A 23,943-nucleotide genomic window follows, 5' to 3' on the forward strand; every position below is an offset into this window, starting at 1 on the left:
TTTGTCTAGCCAAAACTAGCTTTTTTTGTATGTTCATTCATTGAGCGAGTATTTGGCAACACTCTAATGTATCGATAAAACAGATATCTGGCAACATTGCCTGTGAGTTGACAAAAAATTTATTTTATTTAATTTTAAATCTTTTATAAAAAAAGAACAGTACATCAAATCACAATGGGTGAAGCAGCTGGCAACTGGTGTCTCATAGAGAGTGATCCGGGTGTTTTTACTGAACTTATCCGCGAATTCGGTATGTTTAGCATTGTTGTTGGTGCCGCGCGCTTTCAATGACGCCGGCAGCGACAACGCCAGGGCTTAAGGTTTCAATTAGAACTAACAAAACAAACCTTTTTTAGGCTGCGATGGTGCCCAGGTAGAGGAAATCTGGAGTCTGGATGGTGAATCGTTCAAGAATCTAGAACCCATTCATGGTCTGATATTCCTCTTTAAATGGGTTCAGGAAGATGAACCTGCTGGTAAAGTGGTCCTAGACAAGGATAATATCTTCTTTGCCAAGCAAGTGATCAGCAATGCCTGCGCCACCCAGGCCATATTAAGTCTGCTGATGAATCTCGAGCACGAGGACATTAAACTAGGCGAAACGCTTACCAATTTTAAAGACTTTTGTCAATGCTTTGATCCTTACACAAAGGGACTAACCTTAAGTAATGCCTCCCAAATACGCACAGTGCACAATTCGTTTGCGAGGCAAACTCTCTTCGAATTGGACATGAAGAATCCCCAAAAGGATGAGGATGTATATCATTTTGTGGGCTATATGCCAATTGGCGGTCGTCTCTATGAGTTAGATGGTTTGCGCGAGGGTCCCATTGATTTGGGCGAGATCAAGCCAGAGCAAAATTGGGTTGATGTTGTTCGCCCCATTATTGAGAAACGGATGCAACGCTACTGCAATGGAGAAATCCATTTCAATCTGATGGCTCTTATTTCGGATCGGCAACGTATTTATGAACAGCAAATTGATAAACTTTTAAATCCCAGTGAAAATGCCATGGATACCGAGGAAGATCGTCAGACTGAAATAAATAGCCTGCGATCCTATATACAATATGAAATCGAAAAAAAGAAACGCTACAAACTGGAAAATGTAAGACGCAAACACAATTATTTGCCGTTTATAGTCGAATTGCTGAAAATGCTTGGCGAGACTGGACAACTGATGCCCATTTATGAGAAGGCAAAGCAGCGGGCGCTGGAACGCGAACAGAAACAATGCAAAAAGGATAGCAATTAAAAATTGCTTTAAAAACAAAAACAATATCTTCATACAAATATACCATGGCTATATACATAGTTAGGAGAAAAACTGCCTTGTACTAAAAAAAAAAAAAAAAAAAAAAACTTTTTACTTTTTTCTACTCGTAAACTCTCCTTCGTCGTGTTACTCTATATAACTAGAAAAACTATAGAAAAGAAAAAAAAGATAAACAGCAATAATAATAAAGATTTTACCCCCTCTACAAAATATGTATATTTCATGTATTTACTAAATTGTCCTGGCATTTATATGGCATCTTACTCTCACTCATTACAATATCCTGCCTCCTTAGAGAAAGATTTCAATTGGTTTTTAGAACTTGGGCACGATAAATCAGTTAAAAAATGATATAAGGTATGACGATTCAAATGATCATCCTGACATAAAACAAGGGCGATTTTGTTTTTTGTAAAATTACCTGGATTTTACCTGGACACTCGAAGATATAGAAAGGATAACACAAAAATCAGGAATATCTGTATTTTCTAAAATAGTTTTGAAACAAATAATAAAAGGCCAAAGGGTTGTATTTTCAATTGTTTGCAAAAACCAAAAATAGAATGAAATGAATTAGAAGATTTTGATTTATTTATATTCCATAAATTCGAATAAAGATGAGCAACTTGAAGAGAGGAGTTCAATCAGTAAAAAACAATTGATCATTTCCGTATATAATAATAATATATTTTCCGTTATTCATATATGTCTGTATATGTATGTGTATATATATATATATATATATACTATATATATAATTTACAATTGCTAGGTGTTTCGATTTGATTTTCTTCGGTTCTGCTTTTTAATTTTCATGCCTGCATATATATATATATATATATATATATATATGTATGTATATATAATTGTATATAGGAATATTTAGTTTTTGTTTTTTGTTAATCATCATAATCGTAATCTCATACTGCAGCCGATCTGCTTTAATCTGATTTAGCTTATTATCTAGTTGTCTACAATTCAATACGCTTATGATTCTTCATATCGGGAACTTTCATTTTGGGAGGTCTTTGATTTAGTGTTTCCTTTATTTCAAGTTATTTTTGTTTTGTTTTTGGTGTTTTGCTCTTATATGACTAGATCTTAATAACTAGAGAACTGGTAAAAGGAAGGAAGAGGAGGTATTCAAAGGGAAGGAGGGATTTTTTTGGGATGCGTTGGATGTGTTGCAATTGTTTTTGTTTTTTTTGTTTTGGAAACCGAAGTAGAAGCGCTACAGAAAATATATGTATATATATATATATATGTATATGTATGTATATAGGTTTAAATTATGCTTCACTTAAAGTCGATTTTCATATTTTTGCTTGGCTAAATTGTTTTAATTATGTTTTCATTTATGCATTTTCTGATTTTGTTAACATTTTTTAGGCTAAAGTTTGTTAGGTTTTTGTTTTTGTTTTTTTTTTTTTACTAATTTTTATTGGGCATGTTTGTTTGTATGTATGTTATGTAGTTTTAGCACTTAGTTTTCCCATAATGTTTTAATTTTGGTTTTTTTTTTTTGGATTAAATTTTGTTTAACAATTTTTCTTTTGTTTTTAGTTCTTGAAGACACAACAGTTACTGGTCCAGTTCCAGGAAGAATATATATGTATATGTATGTGTGTTGTAGTTGTTGTTGCTGCTGCCGATGTTATAGTTGTTGCTTTTACCGTTGCTGTGGTGCATAACTGTACTGTGTTGCCAAATCGTTGCATACTTCGCTGCGCTGTTGCTGTTGCTGCGTACCAGCATTTAGGGCGGCAAAGGCGTGAAGTGGGCGTGTATGGGGATGCTGTGCTGTTTCATAGGCGGTTATATCAATGCTGGGCGCTAAAAACGCAAACGCAAACAGATTAAAACAAGACTTTAATATCCCGGACAAGCAATTCAATTTAACGTCATTTCAAGATGTTGGTTAAAGGCTTAGAGGTCTTTAAACAACAAACAAATATAACAAATATTGTTAATATTTAATATTTAGTTCAGTGATTATATTCTTATTGTATAACTATTCTAAAAGCCATAATTTAAATCTCATATCCTGTGACCTTTTAAAAAGAAATTGATCTATAGCGATGGTCATAGTCAAAGTTTTTGAGGACAAATGCCCCTTGAGATTCTTACGTAACTTATGGGCGTCTCCTTAGATCTTAGATAGTATTGAAATCATACAAAGAATCCTAAGATAAGCGAAACTATTGACATCCCTAGCCTTAGAACAAGAAGTTGAAGAAATTTCTTCAAAGCCTTAATCCAAGTTAGTCCTGGAGATGCATGTAAACAGCCCTAAACACTTAGATGACTCTCTGTTTTCTACACCGTTAGACTTATGTTTCTCTATATATTATTCAGAAGCTATATCCTTCAGCTATAAATCGCATGTAGAGTTATTTCTATTTAGTTTGCCGCAATCTCTCGGAGTCTGCACTAAACTGGAAATCGAGGATGTCTCTAGAGAGTATATAGCCACCATATTCTCTAAAATGATTAGATATTACATACCTGCCGCATGTAAGCGATTGTAAAGATTCTTGCGTTTCTTTTTTAATAAAGCATCCAGATTATAATTGTCCAGTCCCGATCTGTTAACACAAGGGATGATTATCCATTAATGAGGTAGACAAATATACTTTATATTGCAATGCATACTTTTCCGTGCGACCATGACTCATTAGATCTTTAAATGCCACATAGATTTTGTTTAATGTCAAATTGGATAACCCCTGGCCCAGATATCGTACAAATTTAAGTTGCTCACATTTGGATAAAGCGCTCTCGTGGAAGTCCAAAAAGGGTCGATGATCGGATATCTGATATTCCTATATACATATAAATCACACACACACACACACACATGCACACACACAAATACAGATGTATAAATTGGGAAAAATATAAATAAAAAAAAAAAAAAAATACATTAGTAAAATTTCATTAATAAATCAGGGCAAGAGTTTTGTTCTATACTAAATAAATGATGTGAATGGAATTTTTGGTTTTTCATTTCGTTTCGTTCGATCTGCCAATTCTGCCAATTCTTCATTAGATAAGAACAAATCTCCGCTTTTCACCATATACATATATGTAGCTTTCTTGTATTTCTCGATTTTCTTTCTTATTTGTTTTTTTCTTTGATATTTGTTTTTTTTTTCAGTACGAGGGAGCGCTTTGATGTTGATGCTGCTCCTCCTCCTACTAATAATATTCCTCTCCTTTTTTTTTCATATACATAAATGCATTTTGCATTTGTTGCTTGTGTCGATTTGTTAGTTAGTTTTTTGTTTTTTTTGGTTTTTTTGTAATTTTCTTTGCTCACATTGCAAAACTTGATGAAATTCTCGATGAGTATGTACTTTTCATAATTGCTCAGACATTGCTGGCTACTCTGTATACCGAACTGTTTTAATAATTCCTGCTTTTTGGGCGGCAGGCGGCTAATATGTGTGCAAACCCCATCCTCAATCCGATGCGTCTCATGTACATCGAAATTCTCATAGATAATCATGTGCTCGAGTGATCTTGGTGGCGGACCCAATGGCGGTGGTAAAGGTAACGGCAGAGCTAGCCCTGTATGGGGGGGTAATGGTAATGGTGGCGGTGGCAACAATGTGCTTGGCCCCCTTTCAGCTGATGCACTACAGCCATACCGTGGATCCAATGCTGATTGTTGGTGTTGTTGTTGTTGCTGTTGTTGCTGCTGCTGTTGCTGCTGTTGTTGTTGGGCCGATGCAACTGCGGCTGCTGCGGCTTGTGCTGCTGCTGCTGCTGTCACATAACTGTTTATATTATTTTGTCCATGATTGCTGTGATGACTGTTGTTGTTGTTGTTGTTGATAATGTTGTTGCTGCCCACATTGTTATTGCCGCTGTTGCTACTGTTGCTGCTGCTGTTATTGTTAACAGTGGCACTGCTGTTACTATTACAGCTGCTAGCATTGCTATTACTGCTGCTGGTGTTGCTGTTATTGCCACTACTGTTGCTATTAACAAATTCCAGTGAGCCATCATTCGCAGCTGCCATATTCTTGAGGTCTACAAAACAGAATTAAAGCAAACAAAAACAAACAGAGAAAGAGAATAGAGAAATGTCAATACTCCCTCTGTCCTTCTCCCTCCCCCCTATCATTAAGGATCCAACTAGAAGAAAGAGACATTTCTATGCTATCGATTTCGTTTCATTTGTAATCAGACGAATTTAAGGATTTACAGATATAGGTTGTCCTTTCTTTAACTTGGTGTTGCAATTTGCGAACAATTTCTAATCATTCGAATGTCTTTTTCCTTAGATTCAAGAATTGAACGATCATTATTGTTTCTCATGATCCGTTATTGAGGATTTTCACAACCCATTAACACACTATTTAAAAAACGAATCCATTAACCATTTGAAATCTACAAGAATTAAACAATCAATCAATGATCATGAAATGCTAAAGAATTCAAAACTTAATTTTCTCTATGCTAAAGCTGAGAATCTATAACAAACAGAAAATAGCATAGAAACAACCTCCCCCCAACCCCTCACACCCACACCCATAATGACCGAGCACAAATGCAGAGGCGGCGTTAAACAGGCAATTCATTTAGAATAATAAACAAAATTTTAACAACTTTTTGTTCTCAATTGTTTTCTGCTTTATATATGCATTGTATGTATGTATATGTATACATATATGTATATATATACATATATACATACATATCTATGATGGTTTTTGTTTGTGTGTTGTGTTTGCAAACAAACTCAATATTTATGTATATGTATGTACATATATATATATATATGTATATGTATATATACATTTGTATGTATGTATATATATAGAGGAGATGTATTTACTTGTATAATTAGGATTGGTTTTTACACATATCATCATTTCTTGTTCTTGGCTTAATAAAATATATCAATATATATATATATATGTATGTATATATATATATATACGTTTTTAGTGTGGTGTTATTATTCATTTCATTTTGTTAATTGTAATAATCTCTTTTCAAGGAATAACATTGCATAGTATTCGGGGTCTTGTGTGTGTGTGTGTGTGTGTGCGAGTGTGTATATATTAATTTAAATGGTATAGGTATGTATAATCTCATATGGTCAAACATAATACATTTATAGGTTTTGTTCTATATAAAAAGACAAAAAATAAATAAACCTATGTATTTGTAATTCCATCAAAAATTTGAATAACTTTCATATTCTCACATGAATCAAGCAATAATCAAAATTTCAAAGTCATCTTCTTCTTCTTCGGATTCAAATCCGAGTCCATTTGATTCCGACATGCATTGGAGGTATCTTAAAGTACGTTACATTTTTATATTTTAGTTAGATGCTTGTGGATAATTTTTGCTTTCAAGTTTTTGGTGGAATTACGAACAACCGTTACTTTTTTTTTTTTTGTTTTTATGAAAATTTGGCAAAAAGCTGGTTAAAAATTAGTCTACAAACGAATAATAAAATTAAATGAACAATATATTTATATAAAAAAAAAAAAACTAAATAAAGTGATAGGAAATACTTGTGAAAATAAATTGTTTGCTTTTGTTTTTCATTTTGAGGGAGGGGAAAAGCAGAATGTTTTCTAATTGGGATACAATATTTCTGTCAACAGGTGGCGCCAACAATCTCACATCACATCGTTTCAATTTCTGCCTTTGGCGCCACGCCGTAGCCAATCTCACATGGCGGATGGGGATGGAGAAGAGGATTGTTGTGGTCCAGCGGCTGCTGCTGCTGCCGCTGCCGCTAAAGATGATTGCTGCTGGGATGTTGTTGGCGGTGCTGTTTGTTGCTGCTGCTGCTGTTGTTGCTGTTGTTGTTGTTGTTGTTGTAGTTGTTGTGATGGTATTTGTGGTGGCGGCGGTCCTTGGCTATAGCCCATGGCAGCCATATGTTGAATATGCGGATGAGGATGTTGCTGATGCGGATGCTGCTGTTGATGTGGATGCGATGGATGCGGATGCGCATGTGGATGCGGATGTGGGTGAGGATGTGCATGTGCGTGTGGATGTTGATGTGGATAGAAGTGTGGATGGTGTTGCGGTGGATAAGCATAATGTGGATGCCCTTGATGGAGATGTGGCGGTGGTGGTGGCGGCGTTGCTGGTGGATAATGTAGATGTTGTTGTTGCGGATGCATTCGAGTTGGCGTATGTGGATGTAGTTGCGGATGTGATTGTGGATGATGTGGTGGCAAATGAGCATGTGAATGCGAATGCTGGTGATGATGTTGCTGCTGCTGCTGTTGCTGTTGTTGTGGTGTTAGCGGTGGTGGTTGTTGCTGCTGCTGCTGCTGTCCCAGAGGTACACTCGATGGCAAATGTTGTCCAACTCCAGAGCCTACAGTGGCAATTCCATTGCCCACTGCATTGCCTGCCATTAGGGGCGTGGCTGGCCTTGAATTTGGTGTCATTGTGCGAACAGCGCCTCCTCCAGTCGCTGCCAGTGCAGCGGACGATGATGATGAAGATGACGATGATGCGGCGGCCGGTGAGGCGGGTGCTGCTGCAGCTACACTTGCCGTAGAAGGAGGAGGTGGTGGAGCTGAAGCAGTCTCCGGAATATCACCTTGTTCGGGATTTTGTTCTTGTTGTTGTTGTGCTGTTTGTTTAACCGGTGTGGATGTTGTTGTAGTGTTGTTGGTTTTAATGTTGACTTTGTTGTTGGATTTGTTGTTGGTTGTTTTGTTGCTGTTACTACTATTGTTGCTGTTGTTGTTGTTGGTATTTTCTTTTTCTTTGTCTTATTATTTTTTGGTTTGTTTGTTTGTTTTATTTTGTTTGTTTGTTTGTTGGTTTTTTTTTTTTTTTAGGAAAAAAGTAGAAGAAAGAGGAAAAACACAAATAAAATTTGAAGTCAAAGAAAATTAAAATGAGTGAATTTATTTTCCCTTTTCTTTTTTGTTTTCATACTAAATGGCAGCCAATTCGTTATTATTTTTTTATCGATTATTTTATAGCCCTTGCAAGGGAAACTAAAAATCAAAAATATAATGCCTGCTATCTGAATAGAAGGAAGAAACTGCAATCTGTGTAACCTTTTTCCGTTCGGACATTTTGTTTAAACAAATCTTTTAAAGCTTTATCGACTAATTGAAATGCAAAATGAATAAGAAAAACAAAAACAAATATTTTGCATTATCTGTGTGTAAAGTCGTATTATTGCAAGGGTATATAAACTTCGTCATGCCGAAGTTTGTTTCCGGGTATACACTGAGTTTTTTTTTTTTTTGTTTTTTTGTTTTGTATTCCTGATAGCAAGAGAGTGCGAGCGAGTGAGAGAATAATAGGCAAGAGATAGAAAAAGACAGAAGCAAACAGAAGCAAGTGCTTAAAATTGAAATAGAAAAATTGAAATGAAAATGCAGAAAATAGTAAAAATCATATTAAAACGCAAAAACCGAAATAAAAATGAGGCACTTGATGTTATTTCTTATTTTCTTTTCTTGTTTCTTTCATTTCTGTTTCTCTTTAGTTTTTCTTTAGTGAAGGTGGTGGTGGTGGTAGTGGCAGAGGAAGGGGCGGGGTTTACTGTGTGTATATTTTTAAAATTTAGCACATTTCGAGTGATTTTGCTCAGCCTGTTCATTTTTCTGCTGCTGCATTTGCACTAACTTTAGCTAACCTATGTATATAATATATGTACATACATATGTATGTAGTATATAGTTATGTGTACACACATACATATGTACATACATCATATCCATTTATCTATATGTATTTGTATATTTTGTACATTATGCTAAGCAAGCTTACCAGCTGTTGTATTGGCCAGAAAGCGTTTGGTTTTATCCAGTATATAAGGCAGATTATAGCCATCCTTGGTGTAGCTGTGAAATACAATACATTAAAGAAAAGGAACCAAAAAACCAAACAAATCCATATAGTATATGTGTAGTCTACTTTTAGGCGACCTTTTTACTTACATTTCCGTACGTTTAGTACAAAACAAATTCTTAAAATTGCTATAAATGCAAAATAGAGTAAATGTTGGCAATCCTTGGCCCAAATAACGTGCAAATTTGATTTGTTCCGGTTTATTGAGGCCGCATTGATTTAATGATAGCCAAGGCCGATGATCCTTAATATCGTATTCCTGTAAAACAACAACAAATCGAAAGAAACCAAATGAGATGTAATTCAAAACTATTTAAATTTAAAGAGAATTCTAGGGAATTGTTTAATCGCTGACGCATTGATCTAATCTAGTAACTCTATAGTTCATAACTTGAATCAAATCTGTTATATTTTTGATTAAAGAATCATTAAGAACCTTTTTTTTCTGTTCGCGTTATTAAATTTTTACTGTACTGTACAATTGATTGACTTTATTCTTTTTCCTATACATATTCTTTTATGTTTAAACTAATCAAAATCCTTTTCAAGCCATTTGTTACAAAATAATGAAACTAAAGTAAGGCATCTCGAATCTAGCTTCTATCGTCGCCCCCTTTTTTGCTATACGCCCCCTTCTCCCCATGGACTTTTTAATCTTGTTTTCTATTCATTTTTTTAGGCTGTTTTCATGTATTAAAACTCATTTCCCATATACATATGTATGTACATATATGCATAGGTTTACATGTATGTATGTACATATATATATATATTTTATTATATACATACATAGAGCTCCACCACTAACCCAACCAAAAAAAGGAAACCACCCCAGCCCTTTACAATTTTCATCTCTCATATATAGGAAAAACTTTACCCCTTACTAATCAAAACTTATAATTCGTGTACAAGGCAAAAGTTTAAAACGAAAATTTTACACAAAAGCCAAAAACTTGCAGCCGGTCGCCCCCTCTTCCGTTCCCTTTACCAAAAAGCAACCCACAATCCCACCCGAAATTCCCTTTACCCACAAAACACATACATACATACGTACACACACCCATACAATGTATATTTTATAGTTGTAAAATTATATGTACGTATGTATGAGTATGGGTGCCGTAGAAAGGGAAGGCAAAATAAAAATAAAAAAAAAGGAAGCAGAAAAGGCACTAAAGCAAACCCAAATAGAAAAGCAAACAACATTTTCAATGAAGCCATTTTTCCCCGGCTCTCTCTCTCTCTCACTCTTTCTCTGGCACTCACTCTCTTCTCATCTTGACTCCCGCACCCACCCAAAACACACACAAACATTTATATGAGGAGGAGGAGGAGAAAGGGTTTCAAACTCATCCTGCTTCCCCAAAGATAGAAAGGGTTGCCATTCTGTATGTGTATGTGTGTCTGCATGTGTTAGTAGGCACAGCAGCCTTTTGTTGTTGGTCTTCGTTAGCCTTCGTTCTGTTATTCGTATGAATGTATGTATGTATGTTCGTTTTCCTTGTTCGTTCTTGACGACGTCGTCGTTGTCGTCGTCGTCAGTTGAAACTTATCAACATCCTCATAATCAGTTGCCCCACCCCAACCTACCTAAGCACACACACACAAACATACTGACACATACATACATATAATATGAAATGCTGACTGCGCTGCATACATTTTGGATTTTTGATTATGTTAAAAATCAATAGAGCAAAAGGAGTGACGAAACTTAAAACTCACATCATCAGCAGCTCAGTGCTAGAAAGAATGAGACAGACAGCAGCTAAATATATATACATATGTATGTACATACATGTATGAAGACAGATAAAGAAAAAACAAGAGAGAGAGAAAGAGAAAATTTAACGCCAGGAGCAGCAGGCACCTGCCTGGACAGTTGACGGCGGCGCTACTTATTAAGAACAGAAGCTCTCCTGTTGCTGCTGGCTGCCCACTTGTCCGCTTTTGTTTGTGTATGTGTGTTAGCATTCCCATGGCCAAAAAAAAAAGAAGAAACAAGCCACCAACCGACAGCAACAACAACAAAACGGGCAATGTGTTGCGGTATTTTGTTCTTGTTTTTTTTTTTTTTTTTTGTGCAAACTTATTGGCAGACATGCGTGACGTAGTCTCTCTGCTTGAGTTCTGCCTGCTGCTCTGCTTGGATGTTTGTGTGTGGCAGGATTGCGGTTGTTGTGTCTGTGCCAGTGTCTGCGTGCGTGTGTGTGCCTGTGTGCGGGTGTGATGTGGTTTGTTGTTGTTTTTATTGAGACAAGTGTGAATTGTTTTCCTTTTTGTTGCTGTTGCTGTCGGCTTGTGCGTGGCTGTTGCTGCAATGATTTTTTCATGTTGCGTGTGTGTGTGTGTGTGCACAGGGGTGGCACAGTGTGATTGAGGGGGAAGTAAAAGTTTTCACACTTTCACTTGTGTGCATGTGTGTGTGTGTTTGAGTGTGTGCGTTTAACAGCCTAATTTGGTTCTTCTAATTAAACAAAAAAGTGTTGCCACCTAATGAAAAGTTGTTTCTAATTCTGCCTAACACTAATTTAATATGAACAAACTATTTAATATTTAATCTCTCTTCCTGTATATTTTGTCTATATACTAAATGTATACATGCATAAAGAGTTTGCATGTACAGTTATGTACATAGATCTAATTTTAAATTATAATCAAGGTGTCCTTACGTTTAATACCTGCGCCTCCCTCGCACATACATACACAAGCAAAAATCAACTATATAGACGTACACATATAGCGAAAACATTCATACACATTTGTATGCATTTGTGTGGGTAAACCTTCTCATTGCATGCGCACTTAGTAGCCTTCAACATGGGGCACCCAAATACACAGAGTCCATCCTCCAATATAGAGACATGTAGTATAAAATGTGTTGATAAAATACATACAGACATACATATACATATACGTATGTATGTACATACACAGTCACAGACACACATCCATTCATACATATGGAGCAAAAGGACCTGCCCAAGCAAAGCAGCCCCAACAGCAACGGACAGTCCAAGTAACTTTGCTGTTGATGGGCGGGATGGGTCGTGGGGCAGTAGGGGCGGGCGGGTTGTGATATATATGTATGTATGTACAATTACTCAATAGCAACCGCCATCACCGCCAACCGTCTCCATCTTTGCCTCCATTCTCTGCAGCTGACTTGAGCTTTTTTGGGGGTTGCCACCCAATTCCATTTCTTCTCACTCACACACCCCGACCCTACAACTACAACCATCAGAGATTGAGAGAGCGAGAGAGAGTGAGAGTAACTTTGTAAGTAAGATGGAGATAGACAGAAATTGTGTGTGTGTGTGTTGTGTGTGTGTGTAGGTGGAAGAGAGCGTCTTAGAACTAAAATGTGTTGTAATATAGGCAGCCGGGCCGAAGAGCCCGTTGAAATAAGGTTAGCTTCGTCCTTCTGTTCCTTGACGTCGTCGTCGTCGTTGCCGTCGTTGTTGTTGCTGTATTATGCCATCAATGCCATTTTGTACATAGTTTCAGTGTGGTCCGTCTGTATGTAGGTCTGTCTGTATGTGTGTGTGTGTGTGTGGGTGGTTAGGTGGATATTCCAACAAATCTAGTTTGTTAGTATGTATGTATGTCTGTGTATTCTTCTGATAAAGCTGAACGCTTTGTAATGAGCATGGTGGCCTGTGCCTGTGCCTGGCCTGGGCCTGGTCTCTCTATAGTGTTGAAAAGGGCGCCAAATGTTCGGCACGGTACGGAAGGGCGTGTGTTTATGTATGTGTGTGTGTGTATATGGGGAAAGGGGATATGTGTAGGTGTTTAGAAGCTCCAACACACATACAGCCACACACACACTCTCAAACAGACGTACAAACATTGTGCACACATGATTACAGTTGTATGCTGAATTTGTGGTTGGCTGCTGCAGTCAACGCTGCTGCCGCCGCCTCCCATAGCCGATGGCGTTGGCTTTGGCATCGGCGTCTCTGCTTCTGTTATTACAATTTATAATGACATTTGTATGGTAGTATGAGTGTGCTTTCTATATGTGAATATGGGCTGATGGGTGGGGTAGGTGAGGAGATGATTTCACACACACACTCTCACATTCCTACATATAATAATAGAGTGAGAAATGCGCCTGTGTAAAGGATATAAACAGGGGTGAGGTGGGTACATGTTCATATTATGAATATCCTAAATATGTACATTATATATATATATATATGTATATATAATATATCTGTACGCATTTTAGCGGTGACTAATGTAAATCACAATTGGTATTCATTAGGTAAAACTATTGATAATACATACATACAATATATGAATTTTCAATAAATAAATTTCTCGCCCAAGAGTATGCTATGTAAAATGTTCGATCCTTTTTTCGCTAGATGCTCCCCTAAGAAGAAACAACCACTAGCTTTCTTTATCAAGAAACCAAAGAAGGAATAATGTTCAATCATTTGTAAGGATCTTTGGGTAATTGGCTTAAAAGTTTAAAAGATAACTGCAAATGCCACAAATATGCGAATATAGTAAAATTTCAGACTCAAATGTAGATGGTTTTATTTCCTTGACCGATTTTCCATTTCTTCAAGTCTTTTAAGACATTTTATACATGTTAAAATCCATTTGCAAGTAAATTTGAAACATCATACTAACGATTTAGAACGCATTTTAGTGTACTCTTCTTCTCACCCCATTAGCACATACAAAACATTTTGTTAAGGGGCTATTACCTACCCCTACCCACACTCCACACATCCCCACAGACCCAAAAATTTCAAATTCCCGCACCACCAATAATGCCGGACATTACACAGCCAACATCATAATAAATACATACACATACGTACATATGTGTGTGTGTATATGTATATAAGGTGTATGTTTATACATATGTGAAAATATTTAAATTGCATATGGAAATGGGCAAAAACGGGAGAATGAGATGGAAGTGGAATCGAGTGAGAGAGAGAGAATGGGGAAACGAAATTTGACTCGCAAGTCCTTTCCATTCACAACCCCATCCCACATCTCCCATTTCATCTACAGCCCAGCACCCCCACCCCGAACCGGACCCCGCCCCGCTTTCGTTACAAGAACTCACCTCACAAAACTTGATGAAATTCTCCACCACAATCGATTTATCCGTTAGCGTCATTTGGCCAGTGAATCGTACGCCCATCTGCTTTAAGGTATCCTTTTTCTTTGGTGGCAATTTATTCATATGCTGAAATATGCCCTCCTCAACTTTATGCGATGAATGTACATCGAAATTTTCCTTGATCACAAAATTGCCAAGCAATTTGGGTGTATGCGATGCTGAGGCAGATGAACCAGTCGATGATGAGCATGAGGCACCACCACCGCCACCGCCGCCGCCGCTAACGCTGCCGGCACTGCAGCCAGTGAGAAGACCAACAAATTCACCAGCTCCACCCTCTGACGAGGTATTCGAATTGGAGGCATTCAAATGGGAATTGGGAAAGGCAAGCAATTCCAGTGACGATTCATTGGAATTGGATGAACCATTTGAGGTTATGTTGTGTTGCATATCGAACATCGTTTGCTTTGAATCATGATCAAATACATCCAACGCGGAAGAACTGGAATCCATGACAACAAGGCTATGGGAGGAAGCACGCGAAACGGAAGACAATAAGGCGGCTACTTTGCGTGAGGCGGAACGTGATTTCTGTGAAGTACTGCTATCCAGATCGATCAGACCTAAACTGGACACGGGCGATTGGGATTGGGGTGGTGGTGGTGGTGTATGAGCTAATGTTAATTTGGAAGAATTTGATATTGAAGAAGATTTGTCCGTTGATGCTGCCGTTTGCTGATGATTTGCTGATTCGGTGGCATTTGATGATGATGACGTACTGGAGGAAAAATCCGTGGAGTGACGCAGATATTTGATAAACTCAAAGGAACCATCGAAATGTTGGGGAACCGAAGATGATCCTCCTCCGCCTCCTCCTCCTCCTGTTGTGTGATGGTGATGATGATGATGATGATGGTGAGGATGAGGGTGCTGCTGCTGATGATGGTGATGAGATTGATGAATATGTCCATTTGGTGTAGCCAGTGCTGTTGGCCAACGATTGCTTTGCGCTGCTCCTGCTGCTGCTCCTGTGGCAGATGATGTAGGTGTTGCTCCCGCCGCTACAGTTGCTGATCCGGCTGCTGTAGCTTGGACTGATCCTCCTAAACTGATGGACGTCGGTGCATTGCCCACTCCTCCTGTCGGTAGGGCTGATGTCGCCGTTGCCAATGTAAGGCAGGTTTCACCACCAACTCCATCTGCGACTCCATTGGCCATGTGTGTGTGTGAATACTGTATTTGCTGATGCTGTTGTTGCTGCTGCTGCTGTGACGTTGGCTGCGACTGCGGCGCACCACAGCCAAACACTTGAAATTCTTCGAAATTTGTGCATTTCAATTCGCCATTGCTCAAGTATTTGGAAAACTCTGAAGCATCATTAAGCGAGTTGAGGAAAAATGAGCTAAAGTTGCTCGATATGCAGGACATTTTTGAGGACATTAAATAATACTGAGTTCGAACAAAAAGAAACACACACACACACTCAATATACAAACAAACAAAAAAAAAACAATTTAACAAAATTTAAAGCTTTACAGAATGGCACATATTTAGTTTGTTTTATTATTATTTTTTTTTTTTTTGTTCTCCTTCGGTTAGGTTATTTTTTTTCGTTTTTCCTTTGCTTACTTTACTTTTCACGTTTTCTTTTAGTTTTTCTTCTTCTTGCTCATATTTTATTACAATTTTCCACACTCACTAACACACACACTCGCACAATTACTTGCTGCTGCTGGCGTTGTTGTATATGTATATATTTGTTGTATGTGTGTGTGTGTGTATATAAATTTTTCTTCTTATTATAGCAAAGTGTAATTTATTATTCTTATTGCTGCTGCCTTTCGCTCCTTGAAATGGGCCTTTTCACCGTATGTGGTCGTTGTTGTTGTTGTTTTTGTTGTATGTACGTTCAATTGCCTCACACACACAGAGAGAGACACATATATATATGTATATATAGCCAGCCCTGTAAATAGACGTTTTTTGCTCTCTCTCTCTATTTCTCTCTATCTCTCTCCCACTCCTTGCCTCTGACTTGGTCTCTTTTCCTTTTTTAAACTGGTCTGCCGTCTTTTTTGCCTATTTTATTATTATTATTATTATTACTTGGCTTCACTTTTTTTGTTTCGTTTTTTGTCGTTTTTGCACTATATTTTCTAGCTTTCTTTTTGGTCTCGAGTTTCGTGTACTCGCTCACACACACAGACACGTACACTTATACACAAACACTATAAAAAAAACAAAAACAACAAATACATTGCGCTTTTTCAAAACAAACGCAAAATCATATATTGTGCTCTGTTGCTGTTATTCTCAGATTTTCCGCTTTTCCGTCACAACACAACATGACCGTAAGGCAGACGAAAGAAAACTCAGTGAAAGAAAAACGGTACGCTCAAATATATATGTACATATACGAGTGACTTGCGCAGTTCTCTCTCCCTCTCTCTCTCTCTCTCGCGCGCGCTCGCTCTCTGTGTGTATAATCAGTTGTAGTTGTAGTTGTTGCTGCTGCTGCCGCTGCCGATGCTGTCGGTGAGGCTAGGAAACGTGTATTTCTTCCTGCGAGCGTTGCTTTTTTTAACCCTTTTCCATATAAACCTGATTTAATCTTTGATTATTATGCCTGCTGAAACTGGCGCTGCTGCTGCTGCTGCTCCTCTCTCTGCGACTGTAGGATTATGGTTACTGCTGCTATTTTTGAAAATTTCACGCCCGCGCCCCCTTTCTCGCTCTGACACTCACGCTCACGGTGTGTTGACTGCCGGCTCTGCAGGTAAAAACAGTTCATTTGACTAGAGTTGCCACTCAGTTGGCAGACGAGGACCACCTGGAATGCATAAATAATATGTAAAAGTTTTTATTAGTTTTTCCGTCTCGAAATTGAGAAATAGAATATATGTACAATATTTTTACAGTTTTTCATTTACGAGGTCATAAAACAGCAGGCAAATTGTGCAGGTACCTTAGGCCGGCAGGTAAACCATCCATAACATACCAACTGTCAAGGCCACAAAACGAGCTAAGTACTCCACTGTGCTGAGGGCAGTTGCTTGCAATCGGAGCTCTCCCCCGCGAAACAACTATGAACCCCCTCCCAACACTGCATCTCCACATCCCCTCACCCACTCAACCGCTAATGCTTCTTAGTGTCTTAGGCTTACTTAAACCGCAATTTATGACTTTTTCCAAAAGTTAAAATGGAGCGGCAGAGTGGCTGGCAATTTGGTTGTTTGTGCTTTGTTTCTGCTTTCTGGCGCTTTTGTTCAATAAATAATTGTCATTGCAGACGCTTTTAATTTATAAATAAAATGCGCGGGCCAAAAAGGAAATCATCAATTAAGCTAACACATTCTCTATCTTCGTTTCTCTCTATATATCCATTTATATTCTGTCTTTTTCATTATTATTAGTATTATTATGATAATTACCTCGTTTTTGGCACAATTCTCATTCTTGGTTTTGGTTTTTCAAATTTTGTTGTGGAATTCAAAGTATTTCAGATATTGCTTAATAGACACATTTGATTGTTACAACTGTTACAACACGCGGGAAGTCACTTTACATGCATAAATCTATAGAAGCTTACATAAATGTACATATGTATATGCATGTATAATGTAGCTAATTTTTCAATTAATTTTAATTATAAACTTAATTAGGAAATCAATGAACAAACGCAAACGGAACAAAACACACACGAAAACACATGAGCAGAGACAACGTACACCCTCCTCTCATGAAAGCAAATACAACAATAAACCAAAGCGGCCGGGCAAACATCGGCCATGTCGAAGTCTGAGTACTCTTCCAAGATTTTGCATTGCACCATTCCTATCTACAGGTGTCAAAGTGGAAATAGCTTTAATGAAACAAGTCGAATTGCTCGAAAGAGTAAGCGTTGATGCAAAATTAAAGAGGGTCAAAAAGACGGACATAGCAATACAAATCCTCCTCTTAACGTGTTGACCAAGAATTTATACATACACATGCATTATATGATTGGAAATGCTTTCTCTATGAGTTACAGACTTTTAATCAAATTTAATATACTCTTCTTGCAAGAGCATAGAGCAACATCGAACCCCTATTTGATCCCGTATTTTAACAGAGCAACATAGAAATTTAGACTTCTGTTTGTATTTCATTATTTAACTTTTGAAGCCAAATAAACTACTATTTTGTTAACAAAAGACATATTTTAAGATATTTATTTTGCTTTAGGGTTTTGAGAATTCGTTGGTATTCCAGATTGGGCCCCACATATTCACAAATATTCTTACACAGTTCAAATATCTTGTTCTTGGGCGCGAGTAACACGGGTTTCCTCTATCGATATGTTTAACGATATACAGCTGTATGTGCCTATCGACATTATCGATAAGTCTTCTCTGTAGCGCCTCCTAGCGTTTGTTGTTAAAGAAAATTTGGAGCAAACATTTTTTTGTTGGTGGAAAAACGACAATTTCCGTTTTTAATTAAAATTATGAATTAATTAACACATAGAATTAGAGCGTATTGTAACTTGAGACGGTTTAGTAACTGCTACATTAAAGAAAATCATGGTAAGTCGCATCGAGCAGCATTGACAAGTGTGTTAAAATATTTGACCCACTTGCTGCGGCCCGGAAAAATGAAATGCTGCCGCTTCGTCGTAATAATGACCAAAAATAGATCATATCCGCTGCCCAATCCATAAATAGCACAAATATGCATGGCTAAATCTTTGCAATGTATTTCCGATTACAGGCTGTCCTGGGCGCCCAACTGGTCATCACTCTGGTGATGGTCAGTGTCATCCAAAAATTAAGTCCGCATTACTCCTTTGCCAAATGGATATTATGCCGCACCGGTCTCTATCGCTATCTGCATCCCACCGACGATGAGCTGCGCACCAAGGGTGGTGTGCCCAAGGAGAAGCTATCCAAGGGCAAACACAAGCAGCATCAGAATGGAGGAGTTTCTCCCAATAGTGGACAATTCCATGTACCGCGTAGCATAGAAGTTGAGCTGGAGACGACACCAGTTCAAGAGAGAGATGTTGTGCATTTACGGTACTTTACCGAATACCAATGGCTTGTGGACTTTAGTGTCTATGCTGGCATCGTCTATGTGTGCTCTGAGGTTCGTTTGTTGCTGCAGTTAATTTGAATAATGATACTATAATGCATATCATATTTCTTGTTTTCTTCCTGCAGGTATTTCATTTTTACTTCCCTTTGAAGCAAGAGATAAATTTAAGCATGGTCTGGTGCTTGCTGGTCATATTTTTTGCTCTCAAACTGTTGTCTTCCCTCACCGTGTTGTACTTCCAAAGCGAAGAATCGATTGGAGAACGCTCCATGGTAATTGTGGCATGTTTGGTATATCTGTTGATTGCCATGATTGTTCTAATTATCGATGAGCGTATATTAGAAACTGGACTGGAGGATGCTTATACCAGTTTCAATGCAAGTGCCTCAAAATTTCTCACCGAACAGGGATTACCCTCATCGTAAGTAACTTGACGGTTAAGTAGTAACCGAAATAGCAAAACATTTTTATCAATTTCTAGTGGTCCAGCATCAAAAATAGTTGTGAAATTCTTTTTTGGCCCTAAGCTGCGGTCTACTTGGCTCACTGTTCACCTTTCCTGGCCTGCGTATGGCCAAAATGCATTGGGACTCACTGAAATACTGCCGCGGCAATCGTTTGCTGCAAATCCTATTGAATCTCAGTTTTGTATTACCTTTTATTTTGGTCATATTGTGGATAAGGCCCATTAGTCGTGACTATTTGACGGTGCGCGTATTCCAGGGTATGCAACAGCCACTGTAAGTTTCCTTTGACTGCCAACGAAATCATCGAAACGCTTAATCTAATCTATTTTTAACCTGTCAGACTAAAACCGCATGTGTTTGAGACAGTGCGTCTGCTCTTGGTTGTGTTTGTGGTCATTATGCGCTTTGCCTTGATGCCCATCTATCTGCAATCGTACCTGAATCTGGCCTATGACAAGATAATGGATCTTCGCAAGGAGGCTGGTCGCATTACCAACATTGAGTTTCAGAAGAAGGCTAGTGCAATTATTAAGAGATCCAATTTGAATTGTTTAATTGGTTAAGGATACAATTTCTTTTTACAGATCTCTTCCATATTCTATTATCTTTGCGTGGTGACTCTGCAATTTGCTGCACCGCTAATTTTGTGCCTTTATTTGACTCTAATGTACAAGAGTCTTGGCGGATTCAGTTGGGCTGGCATATTCAAGGAGAGCGTTGTGCTGCAGCATGAATGTGCAGCTGGCGATAATGATTTGACAACTGCAGCAGATAACGCTGATAACAGAGCAGATCGTGAATTTGATATACTGGAATCGGCCCAATCTCTGCAGGCCTCATTTACGAGTCTGAAAAATGTAAGATATGCTTTTAGTCCTACGTAACAACAAGAAATCTAACTGCCACATTCTCTTCCAGGTGTTCTCCACAGAGGTATATAAAGGATTTTTGGGCTTTGCCACCTGGTGGTGTTATTTTACATTATTTGCCACCTCTTCACTGGGCATTGTCTATCAATCATACTTTAATAAGACCTAGAAGCAAAACTCAAATGATAAAAAGCGCACCAAATACTAAAGAAAAACCCAAGTAACTTAGAAAATTTTACGTTTCAAATTGTTTCGTAGTCGAGAAGCCATAGTTCAAACATTTGTATATATTGTTTATAAATTTGTAATAAAAAAAAACGCAACTGCGAATCGGTTAGGAGCCAATATTGAAAAAAAAAAAACTCACATATACCCATTTATTTCAACCTTTAAGTTTTTTTTTGTTTTTAAACTAACAGACCACAAGTAGTAGATATAAATGATATACAATACATATATGTATGTATATCGTGTAATTTCAGTAGATAAGATACATATAGATATAAATGTATAGTCTTAGGGACTCCTCATTCTTAGATCTTGGCAATGCCAATGACACCGCAACCAATGCGAGCTCCAGCATTACCAGTCGATTTGCTCAGCTCGTGTCCACCCTTGCCCAGATCATCGGGATCGGCATGGACGACAACTGTACGTCCAATGATACTATTGGCACCGACTAGCGTGATTTTGGAATCGGTAATATTAACAGCAGTGGGACCACTGCCAGATGCCTCAATGTTGCCCAAATCGCCCAAATGACGATTCTCATCACCGGGAGCGCCATGCTCCTTGCTATGTGGATTGAAATGGGGGCCAGAGGACATGCATCCGTTGGTGTTGTCGCCAAATTCATGGACATGGAAACCATGAAGTCCTTTACCAAGGCCGGTCACCTCGCCGGTAACTTTGACGGGAGCTCCATTGTCCTAAAAGTAAATGAGAGAGAGAGAGGTGCAAAAGGGGGGGGTTAAGAGAACAGATAGTAAACCAGTGGTGAAGGGTGCTTCATGATAAGCCAACAAAAGTCTATGCCTAATCATTATGTCTATGTGGTTTTTATCATCATCTGTATATGTGTGTGTGTATGTATGTACATATATTTGTATGTATGTATGTGCCCTTATATAACTGCTTTTAACGATGACACAGCAAAAACGAAACCGCAGCAATTGCTCTCGGCTCAATTTGAATTTCTAATGTGGGACCCACCGACGGAAAAGGGGCCCCGCCGAAGCCGGCTCCACTCGCCTCTAAGTACTTTGGACTGACCTTGAGAGACTGCAATTTGCCTTCTAAAACACATTTCACCATTTTGTCCCCATTTGTAATGTACTGTATTTTCACTTACCTCCTGCTCAAAGAAAACGGTACCCTTGGCATCGCCATTAATAACGCAAACAGCCTTAACCACCATTTTGTCGATCTTGTTTCTTTAACAATCAATTAGAGCAATTAAATTTAAATTTTCTTAAGTTCTCTATTTTTCAAAAGAGCACACACGGTCTGTTCTAGAGATGGAATGTCCACCGATGTTTTTCACAATTTTTTAAACATGGATGTTCTTAACTCAATGATCGATTATTTTCCCTACACCTCTCCCATTACAAAATAATACAGAGGCGCATCAAGTAATTTAATTTAACTACATAATACTTAAAATGTTCACCTACATCTATGACTAGAATTTGAATTTAAAATGTCGATTAATCAGGTATAATAACGGCGGCTTGTAGCGGCTTAAAGCTAAAAATCTCAAAAGAGCTAAATTGACAGTACAGAAGCACAGTGGGACAAAGGGTTTTGAATCCTTAGCCAGCTCTCACTTGCCTGCAAACTTGATTATAAATATGTATTTACAAAAATACAATTTTTAAGTTTTTATTATTATTTTTAACTGTTGTTGTCTTGTTAATAATTTTGACTTTGTTAATAAATAGTTTGACTAAATATACCAAAATCTTTCCTGTAGAAAAAAAGGACGTTTTTTGGGTGATAAAAAATGTATTTTTGAAGAATTGTTAAATAACTTGACGCCTCTATTTAATATTATAATAATATATTTATTGCTATTGCTACTGTCAACAAACTATAATTTTTCTATAAGAAGTCCTTCAATATTATTGACTGGAGTCACATATATCTCAAAATCGGAAATATATGTATGAGAAAAAGGACTTTTAAGTACCAGCAATGTTATGAAACGCTCTAAAAGACAAATCTAACACTAACCATGGTCTTCTAAGCCAATTGTTCCAATTGTTATACCCTTGCAAGAAGGGTATATTAATTTTGGTCAGAAGTGTGCACAGCATAGAAGGAAGCATTTCCGACCATATAAAGTATATATATTCTTGATCAGGACGACGAGACGAGTTCAAATCGCCATGTTTGTCCGTCCGTCTGGATCAATGCAAACTCCTCCCAGACCGTAAGAGCTACAGACCTGAAATTTTGCACGTAGCCTTGTATATGGTGCAGGGGTTGTATATATCGGATTCAGCCGGATCGGACCACTATATCATATAGCTCCCATACAAACCCCAAAGTCACGAACAGTGACTTCGTTATTTTCTGCGCTATTATCGTGAGAGAATATTACGCCTATAAACTACTGTGCCAAATTTGATAAAGATCGGGTGACTATATCATATAGCTCCCATAGGAACGATCGGTGGAAAACAGCGACTTCGATCAATATATTCGTTATTTCCTATATTTTATTTCCTCGTTATAACCTATAATTGTATGCCATTCTTTCGCAAACATAAGCCTTTTTAGATAAAACGTTCTTCCACATTGATGGCTAATAGGTAAGGAAAGAGTTACCAAAAAAGTTGCAAGGGTATACAAACTTTGACTCGGTCGAAGTTAGCCCCGGCCCTCTGGTTTTTATCTTAAAATAACTTTTTTAAAATGTGAAACTTATTGGAAGTTGGCTAGATGTTATAAATATATATGTACATACATACATACATATATACTCCACTTTCGACCAAAGGGAGCTTTATTATAGATAAACTAAACTTTAAACTAAATGACATTTTGGCAATCCAATGAATGACTAAAAACCCACAACAACAAGGGTTTCAGGTTCAAGTTTTGGGCAAACAAAAGTATCTAAACCTCATTTTCAACCGATTTCTGCAGGATATATTTAAACAGACTACTGTATTTCAAACCAGAGAAAGATATGGCCCGTCTCATGCCACTGATCAAGAGAATATGTATTTTATATTCTATCGATGGATATTTAGGTACCCAATCGAAACCTAATTAACCAAGTAAAACAACAATTTGACATTTGTTTTTTGATTT

At 37.7% G+C, this 23,943-nt stretch overlaps 4 protein-coding genes across 6 annotated transcripts; 2 read left to right on the forward strand and 2 right to left on the reverse strand.

Annotated features, from left to right (window-relative positions):
• Positions 1 to 72: 72 nt before the first annotated feature.
• On the forward strand, positions 73 to 1,486 carry Uch-L5 (ubiquitin carboxy-terminal hydrolase L5). The gene is made up of 2 exons (XM_068287306.1): positions 73 to 250; positions 357 to 1,486. The coding sequence occupies exons 1-2, from the start codon at positions 175 to 177 to the stop codon at positions 1,253 to 1,255; spliced, it is 975 nt and encodes a 324-aa protein (XP_068143407.1). The 5' UTR covers positions 73 to 174; the 3' UTR covers positions 1,256 to 1,486.
• An 817-nt stretch (positions 1,487 to 2,303) lies between these two features.
• LOC137574846 (probable serine/threonine-protein kinase DDB_G0272282) lies at positions 2,304 to 17,957 on the reverse strand. 3 transcript variants are annotated; one of them, XM_068287290.1, is made up of 8 exons: positions 17,648 to 17,957; positions 14,220 to 17,046; positions 9,220 to 9,389; positions 9,050 to 9,123; positions 4,596 to 5,311; positions 3,929 to 4,098; positions 3,782 to 3,861; positions 2,304 to 3,109 (listed from the first exon to the last, which is right to left on the reverse strand). In XM_068287290.1, the coding sequence occupies exons 2-8, from the start codon at positions 15,654 to 15,656 to the stop codon at positions 2,946 to 2,948; spliced, it is 2,811 nt and encodes a 936-aa protein (XP_068143391.1). In that variant the 5' UTR covers positions 15,657 to 17,046; positions 17,648 to 17,957; the 3' UTR covers positions 2,304 to 2,945. The 3 variants fall into 3 exon arrangements, 2 of the variants coding, with proteins under 2 accessions (XP_068143391.1, XP_068143392.1); XR_011032051.1 differs by lacking the exon at positions 2,304 to 3,109 and having other exon boundaries at positions 4,927 to 5,311; XM_068287291.1 differs by lacking the exons at positions 2,304 to 3,109; positions 3,782 to 3,861; positions 3,929 to 4,098; positions 4,596 to 5,311 and adding an exon at positions 5,891 to 8,033 and having other exon boundaries at positions 17,648 to 17,951.
• Positions 17,958 to 18,621: 664 nt separating this feature from the next.
• emei (transmembrane protein 161-like emei) lies at positions 18,622 to 20,986 on the forward strand. Its single transcript, XM_068287028.1, is given in 8 exon segments — positions 18,622 to 18,781; positions 18,966 to 19,340; positions 19,415 to 19,710; positions 19,771 to 19,801; positions 19,803 to 20,029; positions 20,097 to 20,271; positions 20,341 to 20,613; positions 20,675 to 20,986. Coding segments are annotated over 8 exon segments (1,500 nt in total). The 5' UTR covers positions 18,622 to 18,778; the 3' UTR covers positions 20,795 to 20,986.
• On the reverse strand, positions 20,956 to 22,157 carry Sod1 (Superoxide dismutase 1). The gene is made up of 2 exons (XM_068287031.1): positions 21,977 to 22,157; positions 20,956 to 21,554 (listed from the first exon to the last, which is right to left on the reverse strand). The coding sequence occupies exons 1-2, from the start codon at positions 22,040 to 22,042 to the stop codon at positions 21,159 to 21,161; spliced, it is 462 nt and encodes a 153-aa protein (XP_068143132.1). The 5' UTR covers positions 22,043 to 22,157; the 3' UTR covers positions 20,956 to 21,158.
• Between the last annotated feature and the right edge of the window lie 1,786 nt (positions 22,158 to 23,943).

The sequence above is a fragment of the Drosophila tropicalis genome, unplaced genomic scaffold (genome assembly GCF_018151085.1).
Source record: "Drosophila tropicalis isolate 14030-0801.00 unplaced genomic scaffold, ASM1815108v1 contig_463, whole genome shotgun sequence".
Classification (NCBI taxonomy): domain Eukaryota; kingdom Metazoa; phylum Arthropoda; class Insecta; order Diptera; family Drosophilidae; genus Drosophila; species Drosophila tropicalis.